The sequence below is a fragment of the Felis catus genome, chromosome B2, assembly GCF_018350175.1.
Source record: "Felis catus isolate Fca126 chromosome B2, F.catus_Fca126_mat1.0, whole genome shotgun sequence".
In the NCBI taxonomy this organism is placed as follows: Eukaryota; Metazoa; Chordata; class Mammalia; order Carnivora; family Felidae; genus Felis; species Felis catus.
The window spans coordinates 121706979-121731399 of NC_058372.1; the positions used below are offsets into that span (position 1 = coordinate 121706979).

Sequence of the window (24421 nt, forward strand, 5' to 3'; positions counted from 1 at the left end):
TGCGGATGAGGTTGAGAAGATTTAGGGCACTTTCAGAATTAGGATTTAGTCATTCAGCTTTAAGTGAAGTAAGAATGTTACCAAGTAGGCAGCAGTAGGAGGAGGGGAATCAGCAGAAGGCAGGGTACTGCCCTTGGTTTCTGTGATTCTGGACAACTTACCTAACAGGGGTGTGTAAAAGAAGGGTCTTTGTTTTATTTTTTGGATACAAACATACTGTCCATCCCATTTCCAAAATTTTACACAGTAGAGCTCTGAAGGGAGCTTTTCAGGGGTTGGGGGGGGCAGACGGGTGCAAAAGCTTTCCTACATTCCCTCTTGTTCACCTTCCCTCAGATTATTCTGTTTGGGGGAATGCATGGTTTGTTGTTGTTTTTAAACTTAAGCCCAAGCAACAAACTTCTCAGGTCCTCTGAGATAGGATCCATTTTCAGTAGTAAGGACCAAGAGAAAGGCAAGAACTGGAGAAAATACAAGGAGCATAATGTTTGGTGACTGGGCTGGAACCACTACCTTTGCCTGGCTTCTCACCTGTTTCCCTTGAGCAGCTTCCATTTTACCTTCTACCACCCGGGACCTATCACCTTTGAGATTTCCAGATTCAAGGAAGACCTCCTTGGGACCTCTTGTTTGTGATCGGAGGAACTCTGACCTTGTAAAAAACATGGACGAGGAAGGTTGTGGACATGGAATCAATGTAGATTTATTTTTTAGACGTGGTGTCTCTCTACTCCTCCAATAAGGAGGAGCCTTATTTACTAAGATCCACTCTTAACATCAACCACTATAACACCTTTATCAAATGACACATCAAGTAAAGACGGATCGTTCTTTCACACTGATAGGAACTGCCAAACAACTCGCTGCTTTTTAAAAGATTTTATATATAATTTTTATTACCTTTTTAAAAAGTAAACTCTACACCCAATGGGGGGCTTGAACTCACGACCCTGAGATCAAGAGTCACATGTTCTACTGATTGAGCCAGCCAGGCAATCCCAGAACTCACTGTTTTATAGGAAAATCTATTTTGGCAAAACCCCTCACAAAACCATTATTACATTATTTTCTTTCTCTGGATTGGAGGGGGGATTGGAGCAGGAATAATGTCTGAATTTATCTGTGCTCTAAGTTTACAAAACGGCGGGATTGTGGCTTTCAGAAAAGGAGGACACCCAGATGGAAGAAGTGGTCTTGTGTCTTCTTTTCAGGAAGAGGATGCGTCCCAGAGACTACCAAGAGGGAAGTGACCTTCAAACCTCCCATGAGAGAAACCCATCATAACCAGCAGCAGGCACCCATGCACGGGAAGGGCTGACCAGACTGTACTGTCTCCTACCCAGGGCCATTCATCTTCAGGAAAAAGACCACAAAATGCAGAGAACAGACTAAACTCATTATCTCAACCCAGGATCTGTTCTATATTCTAGATGTTCTTCTATTTTGAAATTCAAAATTGACAAGTCTGTCCTTGGCTATAGGGCATCCTGAATACAATAGTACTATATTCATATTTGAAAGAAAAATCTACCTTCACTTTATGTGGCTGCAAGATCTCCAACAACTATGGTATAACAGTCTGTCGCAAGTGTATTGGATGTTTCAGTTTGCCAGACCTGTCATGATAAATTAATTACAGGATGTTGCAGAAATGGCAAAGCTCCAGCAGCATCTTGCATGGTTTAATATAGCCCCATTTCCCCATTTCAATGTATTTGTGGTTAGATAAATCCTCAGAAATTTACAGCTGCTATAGACGAGTTTATTATGTACTCTGCCTGCACACATGATAAGTATAATAAGAATTTGATGTTCTTAAAGTACATAGATTTTACTGACATTTCTTTACCACCATGGAAATATTTAGTTGCTAAAAGTAGCATCTGCGGATACTTCTGAACATTAACTTCAGCAGAACAGGCAGGGATGGTTAAAAACATTACTATGCTTAACCAAACCTTCCATTTGCTTTAAATTGAAGAACTGCAGCTCAGAAAAAATTACATGGGGCATTTATATAAAATGGCCCTGTGAGCAAATTTAATAGAAAAAAAAATCAACTACTGATTGTCAGTTGAAAACACTTTAAAAACTGAACTGAAGCTACCACACTTTTCTCCAGGGAACCTTCCTTTTGTCTCATGACTGCTTTTCTCAAGCTTCAGTTCGTTTTTGCTCTGGCAGCAGTTATTTTCCTCACCTTCTTGCTCTTTTCTCCTTTTGCACTTTATCTTTTCCTTATCTTCAACTGAGCAAATCATTTCCATTCTATTCCAAGCGATTTTAAATGACTGACAATACAGAAGTTTACTTACATAAACACTGTACAAGCAAACCATTCCTACATTTTCTTCCACCATATTCTTTCACAATTCTTGACAAGGATCAAATGATGAATGAAGGAAAACTGAACTGGAAGTAGTTAAATTAGATTGTTCACTCAATACTTGTAGAAATGACACCGCAGTGTATATATTTGGGCCATTTTGACATCGGTGACAGAGGTGGGACGTGTATTGTGGTTATATATGCACTTATGACCCTCCCTCCACTTTTTAGATTGAAAACAGGAATTAAAATTGTAGATTCTTAGCAGTCTTAGCCTCCCTCATTGAGATAACAAAAATAATTCGTCCATAATCAGAATGAGTTTCAGGTGTCAGAAGAGCAACTTTAGAAAACAGTGTGCTGAGAACATATGCTTGATGTAGATTTGAAGACGATCATTAGAAAAAAAGCATTCTTTGTGTTTACAAAACAAATGTTTTTATGCTATCCAGTTCCCGCCTTAACTTAAAGTATTTCCTATTCACTTTAATAATTGGAGCAGAAGGGTATGATGAATGAAGCGCCTCATTACGAAGTTTGCTTTCTGGGTCTCTACAGAGAGTAGCTGTCTGCTTCTGCCTAGTTGGTCCATTGTTAACCCTAAATGATGCTGACATCAATTCTCCTGCAGATAATTGGGTCCATCCATAGATTGAGTTCTCCAGTCAACAGAGCCTTTTGATTGACGTGACTCTTGATGTTTTTATTATCTTTTATATGACTGGAATGGAGCCTTTCTGTTTCTTGAATAATATCTTACTGTACATGTATTAGTTTGATTCCACAGAATCTTTCTTAAGAAAATATAAGAATTGTAGTATGGAGTAAGTAAAGATTTATCAAAATAATTATGGGATAAACAAAGTTATCAGCTCAAAAATTTTTTGTTAACTCAGACATATTTCATTTTTTTTTTGGGTGTCTGTTGCATTAAAGACATATTAGATGCTTCTAGTCTGAGTGTGGTTGTGGGTACATCCAAACTGCTTCTTTCTTCTAGCTTGTGCTGGAGTCTCCAACAATAAGCATTAACTGGCATTTACTCTATACAGCAACTGAGATCCAGCCCTTCAGAGACCTCCCAGTAGAGTCTGGCAATCTCCATTTACAACTTGTGGTGATGTCACTGGTCATGTGCACTTGGACAAATTACTTAACCTTCAAAATCTTGGTTTCCTTATTTGTAGGGCAGGTAATAGTCTACCTACCTCATAGGTTTGATGTGAAGAGTAAATGAGATCATACACATAAGGCGAAGATTTGGGGAATATTTTCTGTTCCTGAGTTCAATGAAGCAGAAATCAACAAATACATAGCTTAAAAAAGTCAGACTGTTGAAAAATGTTCTCATAATTTACTTAACAGATACGGCTCTTCGATGGAAATCATTTAAATACATGTAAAAGTGTAAAGTCTTGGGGCACCTGGCTGGCTCAGTCGGTAGAGCACGTGACTCTTGACCTTGGAGTTGTAAGTTGGAGCCCCATGTTGGATGTAGAGATTGTTTAAAAATAAAATCCGTAAAAAACAAGTTGAAGGTCTTGAATTTAAAGGTCCTAGAACTCTAACTCTCAAAAATATTTGTGAGTTAAATATACAATTAAAGTGACATGTCAAATAAAGCTATGAAATAGTAAATTATTTCCCAGATATACTCTTGTCGAGCTTCCTAAAGTGAAAACGTCTTTTTGCAATAAAACTTCCCTGTAACTTAAAACTAAAATGAAGGTCAAGTATTTGCTTTTCTGGAAAGAAGCCTTACATAAGGTTTTAAAAGTACCAAGTATTAGTCACTTAAAAACACTGATTTCATTTAAAATGTGCATTTTAAACATTTATTTGCATCATGGTGTAAAATATTTCATGTCTTAAACCTTTAAAAACTTGATTGTTGTACTAGCTTTGCAAATCTTATCCACTATATAGTTTTGATATTGAAGAAAGTTTAATGTTCAAGATAGAGTAGAATCAATTGGGAAATAAATGTGTAAGAATGGCTTAAAAATATTATTTAGATCTAGAGAAAGATAGTGTCAAAATGTTACTTGTTTGGAGAAAAGAGACTTCATAAAATGGGACACAATTCAATGATTTCAGAAGATAAACAAAGAAAACTCATTTGTTACTAAGAAAATGTGCAGTATTAGAATCTTCAAATAGATTCTTGTGTCCGATTCCTTTACTTGACTATAATTTGGACTTCTATTTGGAGGGCACTTTTATGATCGCCCCCACCCCATCTCATGTTTGAGAGAATGGTGAAGATGTTTTATTAATCTATTTGTGGACATAACTGGAGTCTCATTTGTCAACAGGACAAAAGAGAGAAGGACTGGGCTTTGAGTAAAACCAACTTTTCCTGGTTTTGCCTCAATTGTTATTTTTGTCTTCAGTAGTTGCGATATAAAAATAACCCTTTATTTTTCATATGAACATTGAGATCTCAGCAGATGTTTAGCTCCCTTGACATATTTCATTTGTCTTGATTTAAAATCTTTCTGCAACTTGTTGAAATTCTTTGTGATTAAAACTGAAATCAGAGAATCAGTACGCATCTCAAAACAATGCGCTGAAACAGCAGAGATGCATATTTTTATTTTTTAATTATCAAGTGCATTCACAAGACAGAAAGAACAAGCTTCTACAAGGGTGACTCAAGCTGCTTGGGCCGGGCTGTACGTGAAGGCACAGATGTGTGCACTCAGGACACTGGGGGCTCTGTGCCACTCGAACAGACTTCTGTGCTGATCGCTGAGGGTTTTGGCTGGCATTGATGCCACTCACCACCTTCAAAAATGCTCCCCCCTTTTAAGTTCTACACAGCAGGGGAATGTTTACCAATTTTCATGCCTCAACAACATGTGCAGGGATAAGAGTCACATACATTTTTACTAGAAGATATTTTATATTGGGTATACATCTGGGCAAAATTTACACCTCAATGCTCAACACTGTTTTTCTCACTTCTTATTTTAATGGAATCAATTGTCTAATTTGGTAAATAAGTTTTCTGGTTTTTATTAGTTTTGACCTGTGTGGGATTACATATTTATTGACAGACTTATAATCACATAGTTGAGAAAGGAGAAGAGTCAAGAAAAAAAAAAAACCAAAGAAATGAACTTTTCTATTATAACATCACACTTTAAAATATATAGTCACACACACACACAAAATATATATATATATATATATATATATATATATATATATATATAGTCACATGGTAATGATACCATTGTTCTGGAACTCAAGAAATAAATAATGCAATGTAATAATTTAAGAATAAATGTTAAGACTAAAATAAATATTAAACAATGCTAAGTCTACAAATTACTTATATGCTTAAATATGAAGTGCTCTTTTTAAAAAGTAATTTGAAACACTGCTGCCAAAAGCCATTTTTAGTTTGTATGTATCAAGTTACATATATGATTCATTCAAAACTAACAAATTTGTTCCCTTTTAATGTCTTTCTTACTGGGACCATTTTGAATACACATTCTGAAGCTGCTTCCCTCTTAAAGTTAAATTTCAAAAGCATGTATTTCATATTCTGAACAGAACATCACACATACAATCACAATACAGATGTAAGAATATTAAATGACTGCTTAATGGACATCCTGACAGTGCAAACACTTTTCCTTCATCTCGGCTGAGTGGCAATTATGTTTTCTTCTTTATTGGTTTTCCAACGGTGGTAATGTAATTCTGATGCAATAACTAATACACATAAGGACCAATACTCGGATCAACAACAATCACAATGGTTTAAAATAATTAAGGTCAAAAGGCCCCATTTATTTTTCTACTCATACCTCGCTTCTGATTTTTCTAGATTCTTTCATAAGGACAAGGAGTAGTGGGGCCTTACTTTCTTCCTTAGTATCTGGAAGTTCTTCAGTCTGAAGAGAAATTCCGTTTGGTTTAATTTGTCATTTCATTTCTGTGTATTTGGTTGTCTCTTCATTCTTCAACTCTTTACTAGGAGAAAAGTACACAAAACGTACTAAATGAACTTAGACAATGTCTTTTGGCCACAACCAAATCTCGGTGTGCCCTGGCAACAACGTGGGTAATAAGCACATGGCGTAACACACACACACACACACACACACACACACACACACACCCAAGAAAGACCAAAGTACTAATCACCTATCTCCTAATGTGCTTCTTGAACACACTGTTAACACTTTTGGCACCGTTAGTGGTTGCGTAAGGCCTGCTCCAGCACTGACAAGTGAAAAAGAAATACACTTCTCAAATACAGACCCTAAGCACTCCAAACCTGGAGTAACTTCCAGAAATTAAGAGCAGGCAATCAGAATTCGAAAAGCTCTTCATTCATTGGAGGAAAAAATGTCATGGATGATGCTCCAAGGTTAGTAAATGGGAAGGATATAGACCATCTTATTAAATAGCATTCTTTCATTTAGTCAACGATTATGTCTATTTTCACAAAGTGGGTTAACTATTACATTTTTCGCATAAAACCAAAAAATGGTGTGGGTCATTTTTAACAAAGGTAGTGAGGGTTAATTATGCATTTAGATGCAGCTTTGAAATAAATCAAATTATGTCACTAATGAAAATCAAGAACCAATACGTGGATGAAACAAGGACCTTCTTAGAGAACATGCAGGAAGGACACAAAAACTAGGGGGAGATAAGCTAGTCGTGTTGAACCGGACACCCTTTACTGCAATTATTCATGTGCCAGTGGTGAGTATCTGAAAGTAGATAAACACGTTGCTGTCCTTCCTCTGAACAGAAAGGGCTTCATGCTTGATTGCTCTCAGAAGGCAGATGCCGCCTGAGAGTGATGGCAATGTGGCTAAGGTGGCGATCAATTCTACCAAGCGCTCCTGGGAAAAGTAGAGACTAGGGCATCCCGGCACGAAAGGGCAGGGTGACCATTTCCTAAGCCCCTTCCCTGGTAGCACAGGAGGCTTAGGCAACATCTGTGCTTTTAGGGGCAGGCTCAATCTTAAATAAATAAACTATCTTTTTTGCTATCTTTTTTTGATGAAAGACATTTATACACGAGGGGAAAGAAAATCCTCTGTCAGTCCGTTTCCGGACTTCAAATCTGTTCAGCAGAGCTAGCACAGATAAGGTGGCATTAAATGTACAAGTCCAAAAATGTTCCAAGTGAGGCTCACGACAGCAACTGAAGTAGAGTGTAAAAGGGTACAGAGGTGGTGTGCCAAGGTACAATCTCACTTGGGGCCAGAAAAGGGTGTCATTCATTCTGTCCCTGTGTGTATACATGGGAAGCACACAAAACTTGTCCCAAATTAGGGCCCAGGGCCCAATAAATATGGAAAAGAAAGCAGTAAAGGCTCAAATGGATGCTGAGCACCAGGGCCTGAGAAACCCTATAAACATCTGCAAGGGGCCATGAGGAAGGTAAAAGGATCTTAGAAGAATAACGAGGCAAAACAGAGTCAGAGGAGGAGTTTATAAAAGTGGTAACAAAAACAAAGAAGAAAAACAGAAAAGGGAAGGGAGAGAAGAGCAGCTGGAAGTGAGTGGGCTGCATCCTGCACGTGCAGAGGATGTAGGACAAGTGACATTCATCAGGTGGAGATGGCACTATGAGAAGTAAACAGAGAAGCCAGAGGACCCTCCGGAGAGGGAACCCTCCAGAGACACAGTGAAGCAGGCCGTGTAGATAACATCTTTAAGAGAAGTGAACCAGGCTAAGTGGGGTGCAATGCATCTTAACTCATTTATTCCTCATAATAATCCTTGAGGTAGGTATTATCCCTACTTACAGATGAGAAAACTGAAGAACAAAGAGCGAAAGAAGCTTGCCTAAAGTCATGTACAGCAAAAGTAGCCAAACAGGACATGAAGCCAGGGAATATGGTTCCGAACTCAAGCGTTCTTCATCCCGGGTTGTCAGCACAGAGCCCAAAGCAGGGCTCGAACTCACAAATTGCGAGATCATGACCTAAAGCCGAAGTCAGACGCTTAACCAACTAACCCTGCGTGAAAATCTAATCAACTGTCGTCGTCGTCGTCATCATCATCATCATCATCACTTAAGTATTCACTGTGTAGAACATTATGTGCAACACTTGTATGGAAGTGGACAGACTATATAGGCAGTGCTATGTAATAAAATTAATAATGTGTTAGTTTTATTCCTGTTTAAAACTCTGTTTTCAAACAATTATATTACAGTACAGCATGCTTCTCTCTCTCTCCTAATCAGAGACTGCGTATCAGCCTTTCATCACACGAGTTGTTTTTAAAAAAATGTAACAGTGCTTCCAATTGGTATAAGGAAGAGAACTACAGTACTGTAGGCCATAACAATTCATTCATCACTGTAGAGGCCAGGTGACTGTGAAGCAATTACAATGATTACACTAGGCTATCATAAAGTAATCATATTGCTGCATCTGTTATCAATGCATGAATGTTATATGTTTAAATAAATATGGACTTTTACATTACCTTTTCATTTTTGATGTCAGTATTAGTAATACATATTACACCTACAGTGTTTTATATCATATAAGACAATAATGATGTAGGTACAGACAGATGATTCATCTTGTAAACACGATGTGAACTTACGATATTGATTAGTACAGTAATATAAATGTATTTTCTCTTCTGTATGATTTTCTTAGTAACGTTTTTGTTCTCCAGCTTACTTTATTGTAAGAGAACACTATGTGATACATGTAACATACGAAATATGTGTTAAGTGACTATTTATGTTATCAGTATTCTGGTCAACAGTAGGCTGTTATTGTTTGGGGGAACCAAAGTTATACACGGATTTTGACTGCATAAAGCAGGGACTGGTGCTCCTAACCCCTGCGTTGTTCAAGAGTCAACTGAGTATGTTGTATACAAACTACTTCATAACCGTCTTTCTCCTACTTAAACATCTTTCCATGTCTATGAAAATACTTCAATAATGTAACAAATAGTATCACATGGTATTCTCTTATAGAAATGTTTTATAATTTAATCAACTCTATATTCATAGAAATTTAATTCTTTCTTCCTATTTTTAAAACACTGCTTGAAGGAACAGCCTTTTTACTGATTCTGCCCATGTATACTTGACCATTTTCCTATAATAGATTCCTAGAACTAAAACTGTCAAATCAAAGGACATGAACAGTTTGACAAGTTAAAAAAAAAAAAGAAGTATCACCAAGCTATCCCCCACAGGGAATGGATGAATCTTATACAATTACCAGCAGTGTATGAGGAAACTCAGTGCCCCCATTGGTTTTATAAGTTTGAAACTTGTTGCCATTTTGTGAGGGGAAAAATACTGTATCATTTACTAATTTTTGTTATTTGATCACTGGAAGGCAGACACTTCATATATTCATTTTCTTTAAGAATGTCCTCTGAAGGCCCTTTGCCAATTTTTCTTTTCTTTGTTGATTTTTAAGAGTTTTTAAAAAATATGTTAAGGGTATTAATTCTTTATCTGTCACATATCTTGTGAAGTTCTTCCTCATCCTGGGTTATTATATGTTTCTAGATTTTGCTTTAAATCATTTTGAAGTTCTTATTATTAAAATTTGTTTTAAAATGTTTTCTGATTCTGTTATCAAGGATAAAAAGTCATTTCTTAACCCATGATTGTAGAACTACTCATCTATATGCTTTTGGTATAAGGAGATTTAAGTTTTTTATAATTAAAATCTAACAATACTTATGAAAATTCTGAATCTGGTTTCCTTTAAGTAACAACTTCACAAAAGTGGACACATTTCACGTTTAGCAGACAAATGTCACCACTGCCTAACCGAGAAAACAGAGGCCTCTTCTTCAGAAAGGTCTTCCTGACCTTCCTACATTCCATCCCCCACAAGAAAACACCATCATTCAAACACACTTGTCTCACTGGCCTATCTCAGTACAAAAGTGACCCTGCCTTGTTTCAAATTCTAGTCTGTGTATTTCCTCTGGTCTCCAGGGATTATTCACCTGTCCTTTATCTTGAATGGCTCCTCCCCTGGGGCTCTTTCCTTTCGGTTTGTAACTCTTCTCCTCATTCCCCTCTCTACAAAGATCTCTAAATCCCGAGTTTTCTACTGGTTATTGCCCAGCCTTTTCTTTCCTTTGAAGTACGGCTTCTTGGAAAAGCAGTCTCTTCTGATTATTTTTTCCCTCTGCACTGGAGACGGTCTGATTCAAGGACTCTCATCAAAACTATCTTCTTGGAGGTCATAAACGGCCTCTTGACAGGAAATCCTGAAAGGGCACTTTTAAGTCCTTATTTTACTTCTCCTCCCTTTGGCATTCGCCATTGTTTATTTATTTTTAATAGCAGTATAATTAACAGAAAATATTATATTAGTTTCAGGTGTACAACACATTGATTCAACAACGCTGTCCGTTATTCAATGATCGTAAGTGTAGTTGCCACCTGTTACCAAAAATGGTATCACAATATTATGGACTCTATTTCCTATCCTGTACTTTTCATCTCCATGACTTATTTGGCATTTGTGATGGCGGACCAGGCCTTCCCTAAATCTTTCCCTGCTGACTCCATGCTACAACTTTCTCCTGGTTTTCCTCTTACCTCTATTAGGGTGACCTTTTGACTGGTTTGCTCATTCTTCTTCCCCTGCATATCCATTGTGTGTCCTCGGTCCTCACGGCTCTGCGCTTTGCCCACTTCAGAACTACGGGAGGGAAAGATGAGAAACAGGAGCCCGTAAGAAGACTGCTGCCATAGCCCACATGAGGCTCTGATCTAGGGCAGTAGCAGTGGGAACAGAAAGGGGAGATCAATGGATGGATCTGAGAGAAAAACATTAGGGAGATGCTCAAAATAATGTAGAGACATGAATCTTTAGCTGGTAGGGTTCCTTCTCTATTATGATGAAGGGACAGAATAAAATAAATTTAACTTCTCTTAGAAAAATATTAGATGCCCAGGAAAAGCCAGAATATTTTCTTATCAAACTAGATGGAAAAAAACATGTGTGTATGTGTAAAAATAACATGAGATTCCTTAATGACAAAGAAAGGGGTGAAGGAAATTTATGCATAAGAAAGCTGTGATATGATCCAAGAATTCCACTACTGGGTATTTACCCAAAGAAAGCAAAAACATTAATTTGAAGAGATATATACCTCTTATTTACATTATTTACAATAGCCAAGATATTGAAGCCACCCAAGTGTCCACTGACAGATGAATGGATAAAGAGGATGTGGTGTATCTACCCAATGGAACATTATTCAGCAATAAAAAAGAACATGGTATTTTTCTTTGTGACAACATGGATGGACCTAGAGGGTATTATGCTAATTAAAATAAGTCAGACAAAGACAGATGATTTCACTTACATGTGGAATATAAAAAAACAAAACAAGTGAATAAACAAGCAAAAAGCTGAATCAGACCTACAAATACAGAGAACTGATGGTTGACAGAGTGGATGGGAGTGGGGGATGGGCAAAATGGTGAAGGGGAGTGGGAGATCCAGGTTTCCAGTTATGGAATGAAGAGTCAGGAGAATAAAGGGTACAGCACGGGGAATACAGTCAATGAGACTATAAGAGTGTTGTGTGGCGAGAGATGGGGGCTACCTTGTGGTAAGCACAGTATAATGAAAAGACTTCCTGAATCACTAAGTTGTACACCTGGAACTAATGAAGCACTGCGTGTCAACTACACTAAAAACAAACAAACAAACAAACAAGCAAAGAACCCAACACTGTGATATTCTGATCTGTGGGATGTGGAATGCAGCTTTTCAAATGGTTCAACAGTAAGAGTAAAATATAAAACAAATACTTTGTGAATGAGTGCAGAGTAAATAGTGTTAGGAGAAAAGAAAATACAAAAACAATGAAAAAAGGGAAATTTAAAAAGTGGAAGACAGTGTCTCCTTTCTACCATGTCTGGGAATGGTGGAAGAGTTTGATCCAGATGCAAGAATTTCAAAATCAAGTAAATAAATAGGATTGAATAGAGATTACTACAAACTAAACCATGTTCTCTCAAAATCACAGGCTGAAGGGGTGCCCAGGTGGCTTAGTCGGTTAAATGTCCAACTCTGGCTCAGGTCACGATCTCACAGTTTGTGAGTTTGAGCCCCATGTCGGGCTCTGTGCTGACAGTTCAGAGCCTGAAGCCTGCTTCAGATTCTGTGTCTTCCTTTCTCTCTGCCCCTCCCCTGCTCATGCTCTGTCTCAAATATAAATAAACATTAGAAAAATAAAAAAAAAAATCACAGGCTGAAGTCCTAATTCCAAAATGGAAGCAAGGATCTTTAAGGAGGTTAATTAAGATTAAATGAGGTCATAAGGATGAGACTCTAATCTACAGACCAGAATTGGTAGTCCTTATTAGAAGAGGAAGAGACACCACAGAGCTCTTTCCAACACATGCATAGAGGAAAGGCCATGTAAGGACACAGCAAGAAGGTGGCCACCTGCAAGCTGGGAAGAGAGGTTTCACCAAAAATTGACCCCACTGCAACCTTGATTTTCAACTTCCAGCCTCTAGTACTGTGAAAAAAAATTTGTTGCTTAAGCAACCCAGTCTGTAAGCACTGATAATTTTTGCAAACTCTCTCCAGGGAACCTATTCTCAGGCATTAAAGTAGAAACTCAGGTGTCTGTGGAGGCTACGGTGGGTAATGCGGTGAATGAGAGAAGCAAGCTAGGGGTAATACAGTAAACTGACGAACTGGAGAGTGGATGACCCACACAGGAGAGGCAATCCGCTTCCTCAGCTCAGCTCATGGAACTGTGGTCCAGAACATCAGATTAATTTCAAGAGAAGTACAAAGTCTGCATTTATGTGAATTATTATTATTATTTTTTTTTTTGCATTTAGCCACTGAAAATTACACACACATACATACACATACACAGTGGAGCCAACCAAAGATACTAGGACTGCATCTTGCTGGCAGGCCCTAGTTTTTGACCTCTGCTCTGGCCACAGAATATCTCCTGGCCTCAGGGTACCCCAGGCACTTTCACACTTTAGCTCCCGACGTCCTGATTTCTAGGTCCTTCTCTTTTTTTTTTCACCCTGCCTCAATATGGTCTTTAGGGCTTACATACTATCTTATATCTTTAGCTTTTACTGACCACTGTAGGAAAGTCAGACTGTATGATCCTCTTCACTTTTTCTCTCATAATCTATATACAATCTAACAGAAAATTACCTTGAAAATGGATACAACATCTGGACTTTTGTTTGCAGCCAAGATGGGGAGGCAGGGACTGGATATACTGCTTGCCTAAAACCACCACCACCAAAAAACCCCACAACAAACTGGATAAAATATATGGAACAATAGTTTTCAAGACAATGAATCACTGGCAACAAAGGACACTGATACCCAAGAGACAGAGAACAAATGAGATGAGCCCTATGGTCACCCAGCTCACCGCCTTGAGAATTTCCAGGGTACGGCACAGGCAGATGAGGCCTGCATGAGTCCTGGTGGACTCCCTAACAGCTGAGGGCCTGAGGAGACGGAGATGGCTAGAGTTCACAGAGTGTGAGAGGAGAAAGCCTCACAGTGAGAGAATGTGAACATCTGCAAAGGGTTCCCTTCAAGTATTCAGAAGAGCTGGTGAACTCATGCACCTGAGGACATTTCCTAAGGCCAGAACAGTGCCTGTGCCTACCAGCCAGGCTGGAAGACCTCACAACTCAGAAGGGGCTGCCCAGAGTACCCAGAGGGATTTGTGTCCATAGTGAGGAATAATGAATGGCTCTGGTCCCCCCTAACAAACCTTGAAAGCAAGACCCGAGAAGATCAAAGTGTTCTGAAGTAGCTTAACTATATTCTAGAACAGAGCTTAAGAATATTTATAGAAATACAGAAATATCTAGTAACCAAAAGGTAAAGATTTCAATGTGTGGCATCCAATAAAAGTGTATTGGGGGGTGGGCAAAGAAATAGAAAAATACAACCCATGATGACGATCAAAAAACTGAAACTGACTTAGAACTGACTCAGATGTTAGAATTCTCATTAAAACAATGTTAGAAAAAACATCAAAACAGTTATTATAACTATATTCCACTTGCTCAAAAGGTTAAGTAGACCCAAGGATGATATCTGTAAGACCCACTGTGAATTTCTAGAGATGAAAACTAAAAGGCCTGAGGTGAGAAATAATACTGGAAGGGATTAAAGTCAGATGAGACACGGCAGAGAAAAGATCAGATAACTTGAAGACGCAGCAACAGAAACTATTAATAGAAATTAAATAGAAGCCACAGCAATAGAAAAGGTGAAACACATTGAAAAAAAAAAAACAACTAGAAAAAAAGGCATCAGGGAGCATGGGACACCTTCATGTGGCCTAATGTATGTGTAATTGGAATCCTCAAAGATGAGAGAAACAGGTGGAGGCAGGAAACAACAAAAACAAAACTAAGAAGAAAAAATGGCCCAAATGTTCCAAATTTGATGAAAACATAAACCTAAATGATCCAACTAACCTCCAGCACAGGAAACGTAAAGAAAATTACAAGGCACATCATAATCAAATTGCTCAAAACCAGTGATCGAGAGAAATCTCACAGGTAGCCAACATAGGGGAAACCATGCTCTGTACGGAGGAACACAGAGAAGCATGAGTCTATTTCCTGTTGGAAAAAACTGCCAGGTGAGAAGGCAATGGAGCTGAATTTTTTTTCTTTTGATATGAAATTTATTGTCAAATTGTTTTCCATACAACACCCAGTGCTCATCCCAACAGGTGCCCTCCTCAATGCCTATCACCCACTTTCCCCTCCGTCCCACCCACCATCAACCCTCAGTTTATTCTCAGTTTTTAAGAGTCGCTTATGGTTTGGCTCCAATGGAGCAGTATTTTTAAAGTACCAGAAAAAAAGTGCCGATCTTTCAACACAGAATTGTATGCCAAATGAAAACAGCTTTCAAAATAAAAGATGAACTAGTCCTTTTCATACATGTGAAAAGTAAAGGCACTCATTTTTAGCTAACCAACATTACAAGAGATGTTGAAGGGAATCCTCTGGGTGTAAAGGAAAATGGTACCAGATGAAAATACGGATCTACACAAAGGAATTAAAAAATACTGAAAAATGAAAACAAAATAGGCAAATATTAAGGTTTTCTTATTCAATCTCTTCCAAAGATGACAGTTCACAAAATTAATAACATAATGAAGGGGTTATAACTAATATAAATAAAGTGTGTGACTACAGAAGCATGAAGGTCAGGAAGGAAGAAATGGAAAAACACCATTTTAAAGTGCTAAACCCTAAAAAAAAAAAATCACTAAAAGAGGAAAGCACAGCATTATGGGTAATAAGCTAACAAAGAAAGATAAAATAGATAAAACATAATTTAAAACAAAGCTGAAAAAGTTGAAAAATGAGAGAAGAATTGAGACAAATAGAAAACAAAAAACAGTATAATAGACTAAAACTTCTCCATGTTAATAATCATATTAAATATAAATGTTTGCTTAATTATCCTAATAGGCAGAAATGGTCATATTGGGTAAAAAGAGCATGAACTCAGCTGTATGCTGCCTATAAGAAGCATACTTTAATTTTCAACCTATTTGCATTTTTATATTTAAAGTATAAAAACACATATATCATTCCAACACTATTAAGAGAAGGCTGGAGTGACTTTTCTAATATTAATTGAAGTAGATTTCAGAACAAAGAATAGGACCAGAAATAAAGTCATTTACCTCCAAAAAAACATAACAATCCTAAACATATGGGCACCTAATACAGAGCTTCAAAATACATGACACAAAACCTAACAGAGCTACAAGAATTAAAAAACAAGCCCACAATATTAGTTGAAGACTTCCAATACCCAACTCTCAATAATTAATAGAATAGATAGAAAATCAGTAAGGCTATCCCAGACATAAACAACACTTATTACCCCATGTGATCGAATTTATTTATAAAAGAACACTTCAGGTAGACAAGTGCATGATACTCAGTCTTTTCTTTTTTTCTTTTCTTTTTTTTAGTATAATTTATTGTCAAGTTGGCTAACATACAATGTATACAGTGTGCTCTTGGTTTTGGGGGTGACTCATCGCTTTTATACAACACCCAGTGCTCATCCCAACAAGTGCCCTCCTCAATGCCCAGCGCCCATTTTCCCCTCTCCCTCACCCACCCCCGCACCATCAGCCCTTAGTTTGTTCTCTGTATTTAAGAATCTCTTATGGTTTGCCTCCCTCCCTCTCTGTAACTATTTTTTTCCCCTTCCCTTCCCCCATGGGTTTCTGTTAAGTTTCTCAAGTTCCATGAGTGAAAACATGATATCCGTCTTTCTCTGTCTTATTTCACTTAGCATAATACCCTCCAGTTCCATCCACATTGCTGCAAATGGCAGGATTTCATTCTTTTTCATTGCCAAGTAGTATTCCACTGTATATATAAACCACATGTCCTTTAACCATTCATCAGCTGATAGACATTTAGGCTCTTTCCATAATTTGGCTATTGTTGAAAGCATTGCTATAAACATTGGGGTACATGTGCCCCTATGAATCAGCACTCTGTATCCTTTGGATAAATGCCTAGTAGTGCTGTTGCTGGGTCATAGGGTAGTTCTATTTTTAATTTTTTGAGGAACCTCCACACTGTTTTCCAGAGCGGCTGCACCAGTTTGCATTCCCACCAACAGTGCAAGAGGGTTCCCATTTCTCCACATCCTCGCCAGCTTCTGTTGTTTCCGGAGTTAATTTTAGTCACTCTGACTGGTGTGAGGTGGTATCTTAACGTGGTTTTGACTTGTATTTCCCTGATGATGAGTGATGTTGAGCATCTTCCCATGTGTCTGTTGGCCATCTGGATGTCTTCTTTGGAAATGTGTCTATTCATGTCTTCTGCCCATTTCTTTACTGGATTATTTGTTTTCTAGGTGTTGAGTTTGGTAAGTTCTTTATAGATTTTGGATACTAACCCTTTAACTGATATCTCATTTGCGAATATCTTTTCCCATTCCGTTGGTTGCCTTTCAGTTTTGTTGATTGTTTCCTTCACCATGCAGAAGCTTTTTATCTTGATGAGGTCCCAATAGTTCATTTTTGCTTTTATTTCCCTTGCCTTCGGAGACGTGTCAAGCAAGAAACTGCTGTGGCAGAGGTCAGAGGTTGTTGCCTGTATTCTCCTCTAGGTTTTGATGGTTTCCTGTCTCACATTTAGGTCTTTCATCCATTTTGAGTTTATTTTCGTGTATGGTGTGAGAAAGTGGTCCAGTTTCATTCTTCTGCATGTTGCTGTCCAGTTCTCCCAGCATCATTTGCTAAAGAGACTGTCTTTTTTCTATTGGATACTCTTGCCTGCTTTGACAAAGATTAGATGGCCATAACATTTGTGGGTCCAATTCTGGGTTCTCTATTCTATTCCATTGGTCTATGTGTCTGTTTTTGTGCCAATACCATACTGTCTTGATTATTACAACTTTGGAGTAGAGGCTAAAGTCTGGGATTCTGATGCCTCCTGCTTTGGCTTTCTTTTTCAACATTACTTTGGCTATTCAGGGTCTTTTATGGTTCCATATAAATTTTAGGATTGTTTGTTCCAGCTTTGAGAAGAATGCTGGTGCAATTTTGATACGGATTTCACTGAATGTGTGGATTGCTTTGGGTAGTACTGACATTTTGACAGTATTTGTTCTTCCAATCCATGAGCATGGAATATTTTTCCATTTCTTTGTGTCTTCAATTTCCTTTGTAAGTTTTCTATAGTTTTCAGCATACAGATCTTTTACAGCTTTGGTTAGGTTTACTCCCATGGTTTTTGGTGCAATTGTAAATGGGATCGATTTCTTGATTTCTCCTTCTGCTGCTTCATTACTGGTGTACAGAAATGCAACCGATTTCTGTACACTGATTTTGTATCCTGTGACTTTGCTGAATTCATGCGTTAGTTCTAGCAGATCTTTGGTGGAGTCTTTCAGGTTTTCCATGTATAGTATCATGTCACCTGTGAAAAGTGAAATTTTGACTTCTTCTTTGCTAATTTGGATGCCTTTTATTTCATTTTGCTGTCTGATTGCTGAGGCTAGGACATCCAACACTATGTTCAACAACAGTGGTGAGAGTGGGCATCCTTGTCATGTTCCTGATTTCAGGGGGAAGATCTCAGTTTTTCCCCATTTAGGATGATATTAGTCATGGGTTTTACATATTTGGCTTTTATGATGTTAAGGTATGTTCCTTCTATCCGGGCTTTCTTGAGGGTTTTTATTAAGAAAGGATGCTGTATTTTGTCAAGTGCTTCTTCTACATCTATTGACTATACATTTTTTTCAAGGGCACTAAAAACTTTTACCAAGAGAGACCATATTAAGAATCACAAAATAATTCTCAATAAATTTAAAAAGATTTGGATCATTCAGAATATGTTCTTTGACCACAATGGAATTAGAAATCAATAACAGAATGATATCTGGGAAACTCCCTAAATATTGGGAGTGAAATGACCCACTTCCAAGTAACCCAGGATCAAAGAATAAATCTGAAGAAAAATTAAAAAAGTGTTTTTGAAAGAAATGAAAATGAAACCACAATATATCAAAATTTGTGGAATGCCATTCAAGCAGTGCTTAGTGGGAAATTTATGGCACTAAATGTTTATATTAGGAAAGAAGAAAGGTATTAAATCGATGTCCACAGTTTCCACTTTAAAAATTGTGAAAAAGGACAAATTAAACCCCAAATAAGCCAAATAAAGACCAGAGTAGATACCAATGAAAGAGAAAATAGAGAAACAATAAGGAGAAATCAATGAAACAAAAATTTGATTCTTTGAGATCAAAATTTATAAACCATTATTAGCAAGGCTGATTGAAAAAAAAGAAATTATTTAGGCTGAGATTGCTCGCTGCCTTAAAAAAATAAATTACCAACAGCAGGGATTAGGGGGCTGCAACACTACTGCAGATCCTATTACTACTGAAAAGATGAGGGAATATTATGAACAACATTATATCAACCAATTAAATCACTTGAGTGAAATGGACAAATTCCTTGAAAGAAACAAACTATCAAGGTTTACATAAGAAGAAACAGATAACCTTGAGAGCTCTAATTCTACTGAATAAATAGAATTTGTAGTTAAAAATCTTCCAAAAAAGAACATTCCAGGGCCAGACAGCTTTACCTGTGAATTTATCCAACATTTGAAGAAGAAATAAAATGATGGCCATGAAAGTGGTGGAGCTAAGGACTTCTGAATATTCTCTTCTTCAAATAAGCTAAGAGAAAACTGGCAAAAATGGTCAGAATCAGCATTTTCAGATTTCTAGAAATTAGTCAAAAGCTTGTGGCAACTGGGGAATGTTTATTCAAGAAAAATGGTTGAACCTTGGTAAAAGCAGAGAGCTCTGTGGCATTTTAACTTGACCTAGTCCCATACCCCACTGTAGCTCTGTGGTGGCCTTGAAGAATAGCCTGCAATTTATGGCGAAAGCCAGCAGCCCGGCAGCTACTGGAAGGAACAGAACAGGGATGGAGCTCTTTCAAAGCCTCATTTTTAAAGAACTATTTTACTTGATCTGTCTGGTGGTTCCTTGGAAGATACCACTTATAAGGCTGTCAGTACTTGACCTATCTCAGAGCTGGCCTTTTCCCTGGGAGGCACTTGTTAAAACAATTACAGTTAGCTTCATGGCTGCCTGAGTGATGGATAATAGAAGCCAAACAACAGACTAACTAAAAAAGGTGAAAAGGAAAAGTTGGGGGAGTAAGATGTCCACACGAGTTTTCCCAAGTTCTGACACTATTCGGAGAGTCTAGAAGGTCTCACACATGTACGGTTGTGAGCATGCACAGCAGAGACCTAAGAAGGCTTTACGCCTTCACTTCTGGCTGATCTTAATGCTCTGTGCTAATAGGAAGCAAAAGCTAACACAGAGTTGTCAACTGCTTGGCTAAATATCGAAGGTGTGCTCAATACCCCAAGAGACCCCTTAGCAAGACTGAGAGACTTACTGGTTCCAGGTGTTCAAGGAAATCTTTGTCCAATTAGCTGATCACTAGTCAACCAAGCAGAGACTTCAGAGGCCAAACATCGTAATTATAGAGTTGTAGAAATTTGTTCAGAGAAGTTATTTAACAAATAACAACTATAATAAGTAGCATCAACAACCAACCCCAGGGAAGGGAAGAATCCAATTCTTAGAGTTGTCACATTATAGTCTTTAAAATGTCCAGTTTTCAACAAAAGATTACAAAGACATACAAAAAAACCAAGAAAGGATGGCCCATACAAAGGGAAAAATAATCAGCAGAAACTGTCCCTTAGGAAGTCTATACATTGGACTTTCTAGACAAAGACTTGAAATCTATTATTGTACATATGTTCAAAGAACTAAAGGAAATTATGTCACTAAACAGAGAGTATCAATGAAGAAATGAAAATTATAAAAGAAAAAATACCAAATCTACAGACTCTTCCAGAGAACAGAAGAACTAGAAATTCTTCTTAACTCATTCCATGAAGCCAGGTTACCCTAATACCAAACCAGACTAAAACATTACAAAAAAACCAAAGACCCATATTTTTCATGAACAAAATGCGAAAAATTCTAAATTAAATTTTAGAAAATCAAGTCCACAAATTTATAAAAATGATAACATACCATGACTAAATAGGGTTTATCCTAAGAATGAATCGTCAGTTTAATATTTGAAAATCAATGTAATCTACCATATGAACACATTAATAAAGAAAAATCATGATTATCTGAATAGACACAGAAAGAGCATTTGACAAAAATCCAACATCCATTACTGACACAAACTCTCAGCAAACCAGGAAATGAAGGAATCTACCTGATAAAGGACACTTATAAAAAAAAACCTATGATAATATCATATTTAATGGTGAAAGACTGAATGCTTTCCCACTCATTACCCATAAAATCATGAAGAAGATAACGCTACCTACTCTCATCATTTCTATTCAACATTGTAACATTATACTGGAGGTTTAGCCTTTGCAATAAGGCCAAAAAAAAAAAAAAAAAAGGCATCTGGTTTGGAAAGGAAGGAATTAAACTGGTTTTTATTTGTTTGATTGTCTATGTAGAGAATCTAGTAAAATATACTAAAAAGCTACTAAAACTCAAAAGACATTTTAGTAAGATGGCATAATGCAAGTTCAACATCCGACAGTCAGTAGTATTTCTATAAATGAGCAACAAACAATTATAAATATCATTTACATACGAAATACTCAGGAATAAATGGGTCAAACATCTGTAGGACTTACACCCTGAAAACTAAAAAAACAGTGCTGAGAGAAATTAACGAAGACCTAAATAAATGAAGAAATATGTTAATGAGTCAGATTACTGAATATTGTTAACCTATCAATTCTCTCCAAACTGGTCTGTGGATTCAAGGCAATGCCAATTGGAATCCAGTAGGCTCTACTGTAGAAGAAGCTTATTCTAAAAATCATGTGCATATAAAAAAGACCTTGAATAACTAAATTGACATTGAAAAAGGACAAAGTTGGAGGACCAATAATACCTACTTCCAAGACTTCCAGTTTTATTATAAATCTCTAGTAATCAAGACAGTGTATTACTGATTAAAGACAGAAAACCAGATCAATGGATCAGAACTGAGTCCAGGAACAAATGCACACAGATACTGACAATCGATTTTCACAAAAATGCAAAAAGGCCATTCATCTGAGGCAGGATTGTTTTTTCAATAAATGGGGCTGGAACAACTAGAATATGCAAATGCAAACAAACCAAAATAGATGATCTGATCCAAACCTCATACCATATATAAAAATTAACACAAAACAGATCATACACTTAAATATAAAACCTGAAAATATAAAACTTTCACACGAAGATGTAGGAGAAAACTTCTGTGACTTTAGGCAAAGGATGCTTAGACAGTATAAAGCATGATTCATAAAAGAAAAAACTGATAGACATCATCAAAATAAAGCTTGTTCTTTGAAAGCCACTGTTAAAAGAGAATGAAAAGGGAAAACAGAGGCTGGGAGAGAATATCTGCAAATTATGTATCTGCAGAAGAACATACTTAAAATATATAAAGAACATTGTGATGTCACACACCTCACAATGGCTGGGTCTGATTTCACAAAGTGGAGGTCGGGGTGGGGGGGGTGGTGGTAAAAAAAAAAAAAAGGCTGAGAAGTGGACAAAGCAAGAACTAAAAAAAAAAAAAAGGTTGCAAGCAACAGATATTTTAAGGAAAAAAGGTAAACCACTTCCTTCTCGTGAAAAGGAAACTGGAGTCTGGAACAGGATTATTATAAAACTGGAATGACAGGATACTTAGAATTAACTCTTAAAGCCTTCATTATATTAAGAAGAGATTTCATTCATTCAGTTCCCATCTGAGTGTTCATAAATAAAGGACTTTAATATTACTATCTGAATTAACTTTTCTCTGATCAAAGCTGTTAATGAAATAAAACATTCTATCTTTAAAAAAAAAAAACCCAACAAACTCAAGTTAAAACAGATTAATGACTAGGGAATACCGGATACTACTTATTAAGAATTGTCACATATTAATAGAAACTTCATTACCAACTCTCAGGCAGTAGATAATAACATCATAGGGGCATGAAGTACAAAAGGTGTAAGTTTCAGACTTTTAAGAAAATGCTTTGGTTAAATTAACCTATTGGGGTTTTTTCTTGATACCTGAAGAAGGGAGTACAGCTTTACTAAAATGTGTAAACATTACTTGCACAGAAGTGATTGACATTTCTAAAAAAAGTACAAATAAGAAAGAATAAAGATAAGAAATTCAAGTGGAAGTAGTAAGAGGTAGTCCTATGTGGCTTATTTATATATATTCTGGTCAACCAACTAAATAAGTTGCAAACTGAATGGCAAGACTGAAAGAAACAACACAATTAGCCTTCAGGGGTGCCTGGGTGGCTCAGTCGATTAAATGTCCAACTCTTGATTCTGGCTCAGGTCATGATCACGAGATCGTGTGAGATCAAGCCCTGTGTCAGGCTCCATGCTAAGCATGGAGCCTGCTTAAGATTCTCCCTCTCTGCTTCCCTCCCCAACTTGTGCTCTCTCTCTCTAAAATAATAATAATAATAATAATAAAAATTAGCGTCTGTCCATTTACTTGGGTACAATGGACTCATTTAGGTAAATTAAAGAAATAAAGAAATGGCTTTGTACATACGGGCTATAATATTTCCACCTTCCACTTGCCTACAGTTTTCAGGTCATTAGAAATGTATCTTAATTCATCCCTACTTCTAAGAAATTACTAGTATAGGGAAAGCCCAAAAAGCTGCAGATGAACTTGAGCATTTAGACATAAATGCTCATGAAAATTTATTTTCAGAAGCTTTGTAAGTGTTCTATGCTCAAAAGGAGAAGTCAAGCTACCCTGACAGTCTTTAGGAGCTGGGACGTTTTGTGAGGTGTTTTAAAAATTCTAACCTGGAGAGCATGGTGTGGATCTGTGTATCACCGGAGAATAGGCATTCAATGCAGTCAGTGACTACAGACTCTCATTTGCATATTAGATACAAGTTTGAAAATTTTTTATAAAACATGTTCAAAAACACCAAGAGTACTGTTGCCATAATGTATTAAATATGGTATTTAAAAATTTTTTTATTTTTATTTTTGAGAGAGACAGAGAGAGAGAGAGACAGAGTGAGAGAGCATGAGCAAGGGAGAAGCAGACAGAGACACACACAGAATCTGAAGCAGGTTCAGGCTCTGTCAGCCCAGAGCCTGATGTGGGGCTCAAACTCACGAACCACTAGATCATGACCTGGGCCGAAGCTGGATGCTTAACTGACTGGGCCACCCAGGTGCCCCTAAATATTATGGTATTTTTTGGTTGTTGAAACAATTTGTCCTTACTGTTCGTGTATTTTTTATATGTGTGATCTGTCATTGAATATAAACTCTTTAGGGTCAATGACTGTATCATCAACTATTATATAAAATTCCAGTGTGGGGCGCCTGGGTGGCGCAGTCGGTTGGGTGTCCGACTTCAGCCAGGTCACAATCTCGCGGCCCGGGAGTTCGAGCCCCGCGTCAGGCTCTGGGCTGATGGCTCGGAGCCTGGAGCC

General features: G+C 37.3%; 1 protein-coding gene across 10 annotated transcripts in view; it reads right to left on the reverse strand.

Moving 5' to 3' along the window:
- Nucleotides 1–5717: 5717 nt before the first annotated feature.
- Nucleotides 5718–24421, reverse strand: part of AHI1 (Abelson helper integration site 1) — a 207419-nt gene continuing 188715 nt past the window's right edge. For 7 of the 10 annotated variants that reach the window (XM_045058091.1, XM_019831276.3, XM_045058092.1 and 4 more), the window contains 2 exons: nucleotides 10904–11006; nucleotides 5718–6315 (listed from right to left, as the gene is read on the reverse strand). In XM_045058091.1, the coding sequence (XP_044914026.1) occupies nucleotides 6313–6315; nucleotides 10904–11006 (106 nt within the window). In that variant the 3' untranslated portion in view covers nucleotides 5718–6312. Of the gene's footprint in view, nucleotides 6316–10903; nucleotides 11007–24421 lie in introns of those variants that run through there. The other 3 variants (XR_006598318.1, XR_006598317.1, XM_045058094.1) reach the window with 2 other exon arrangements.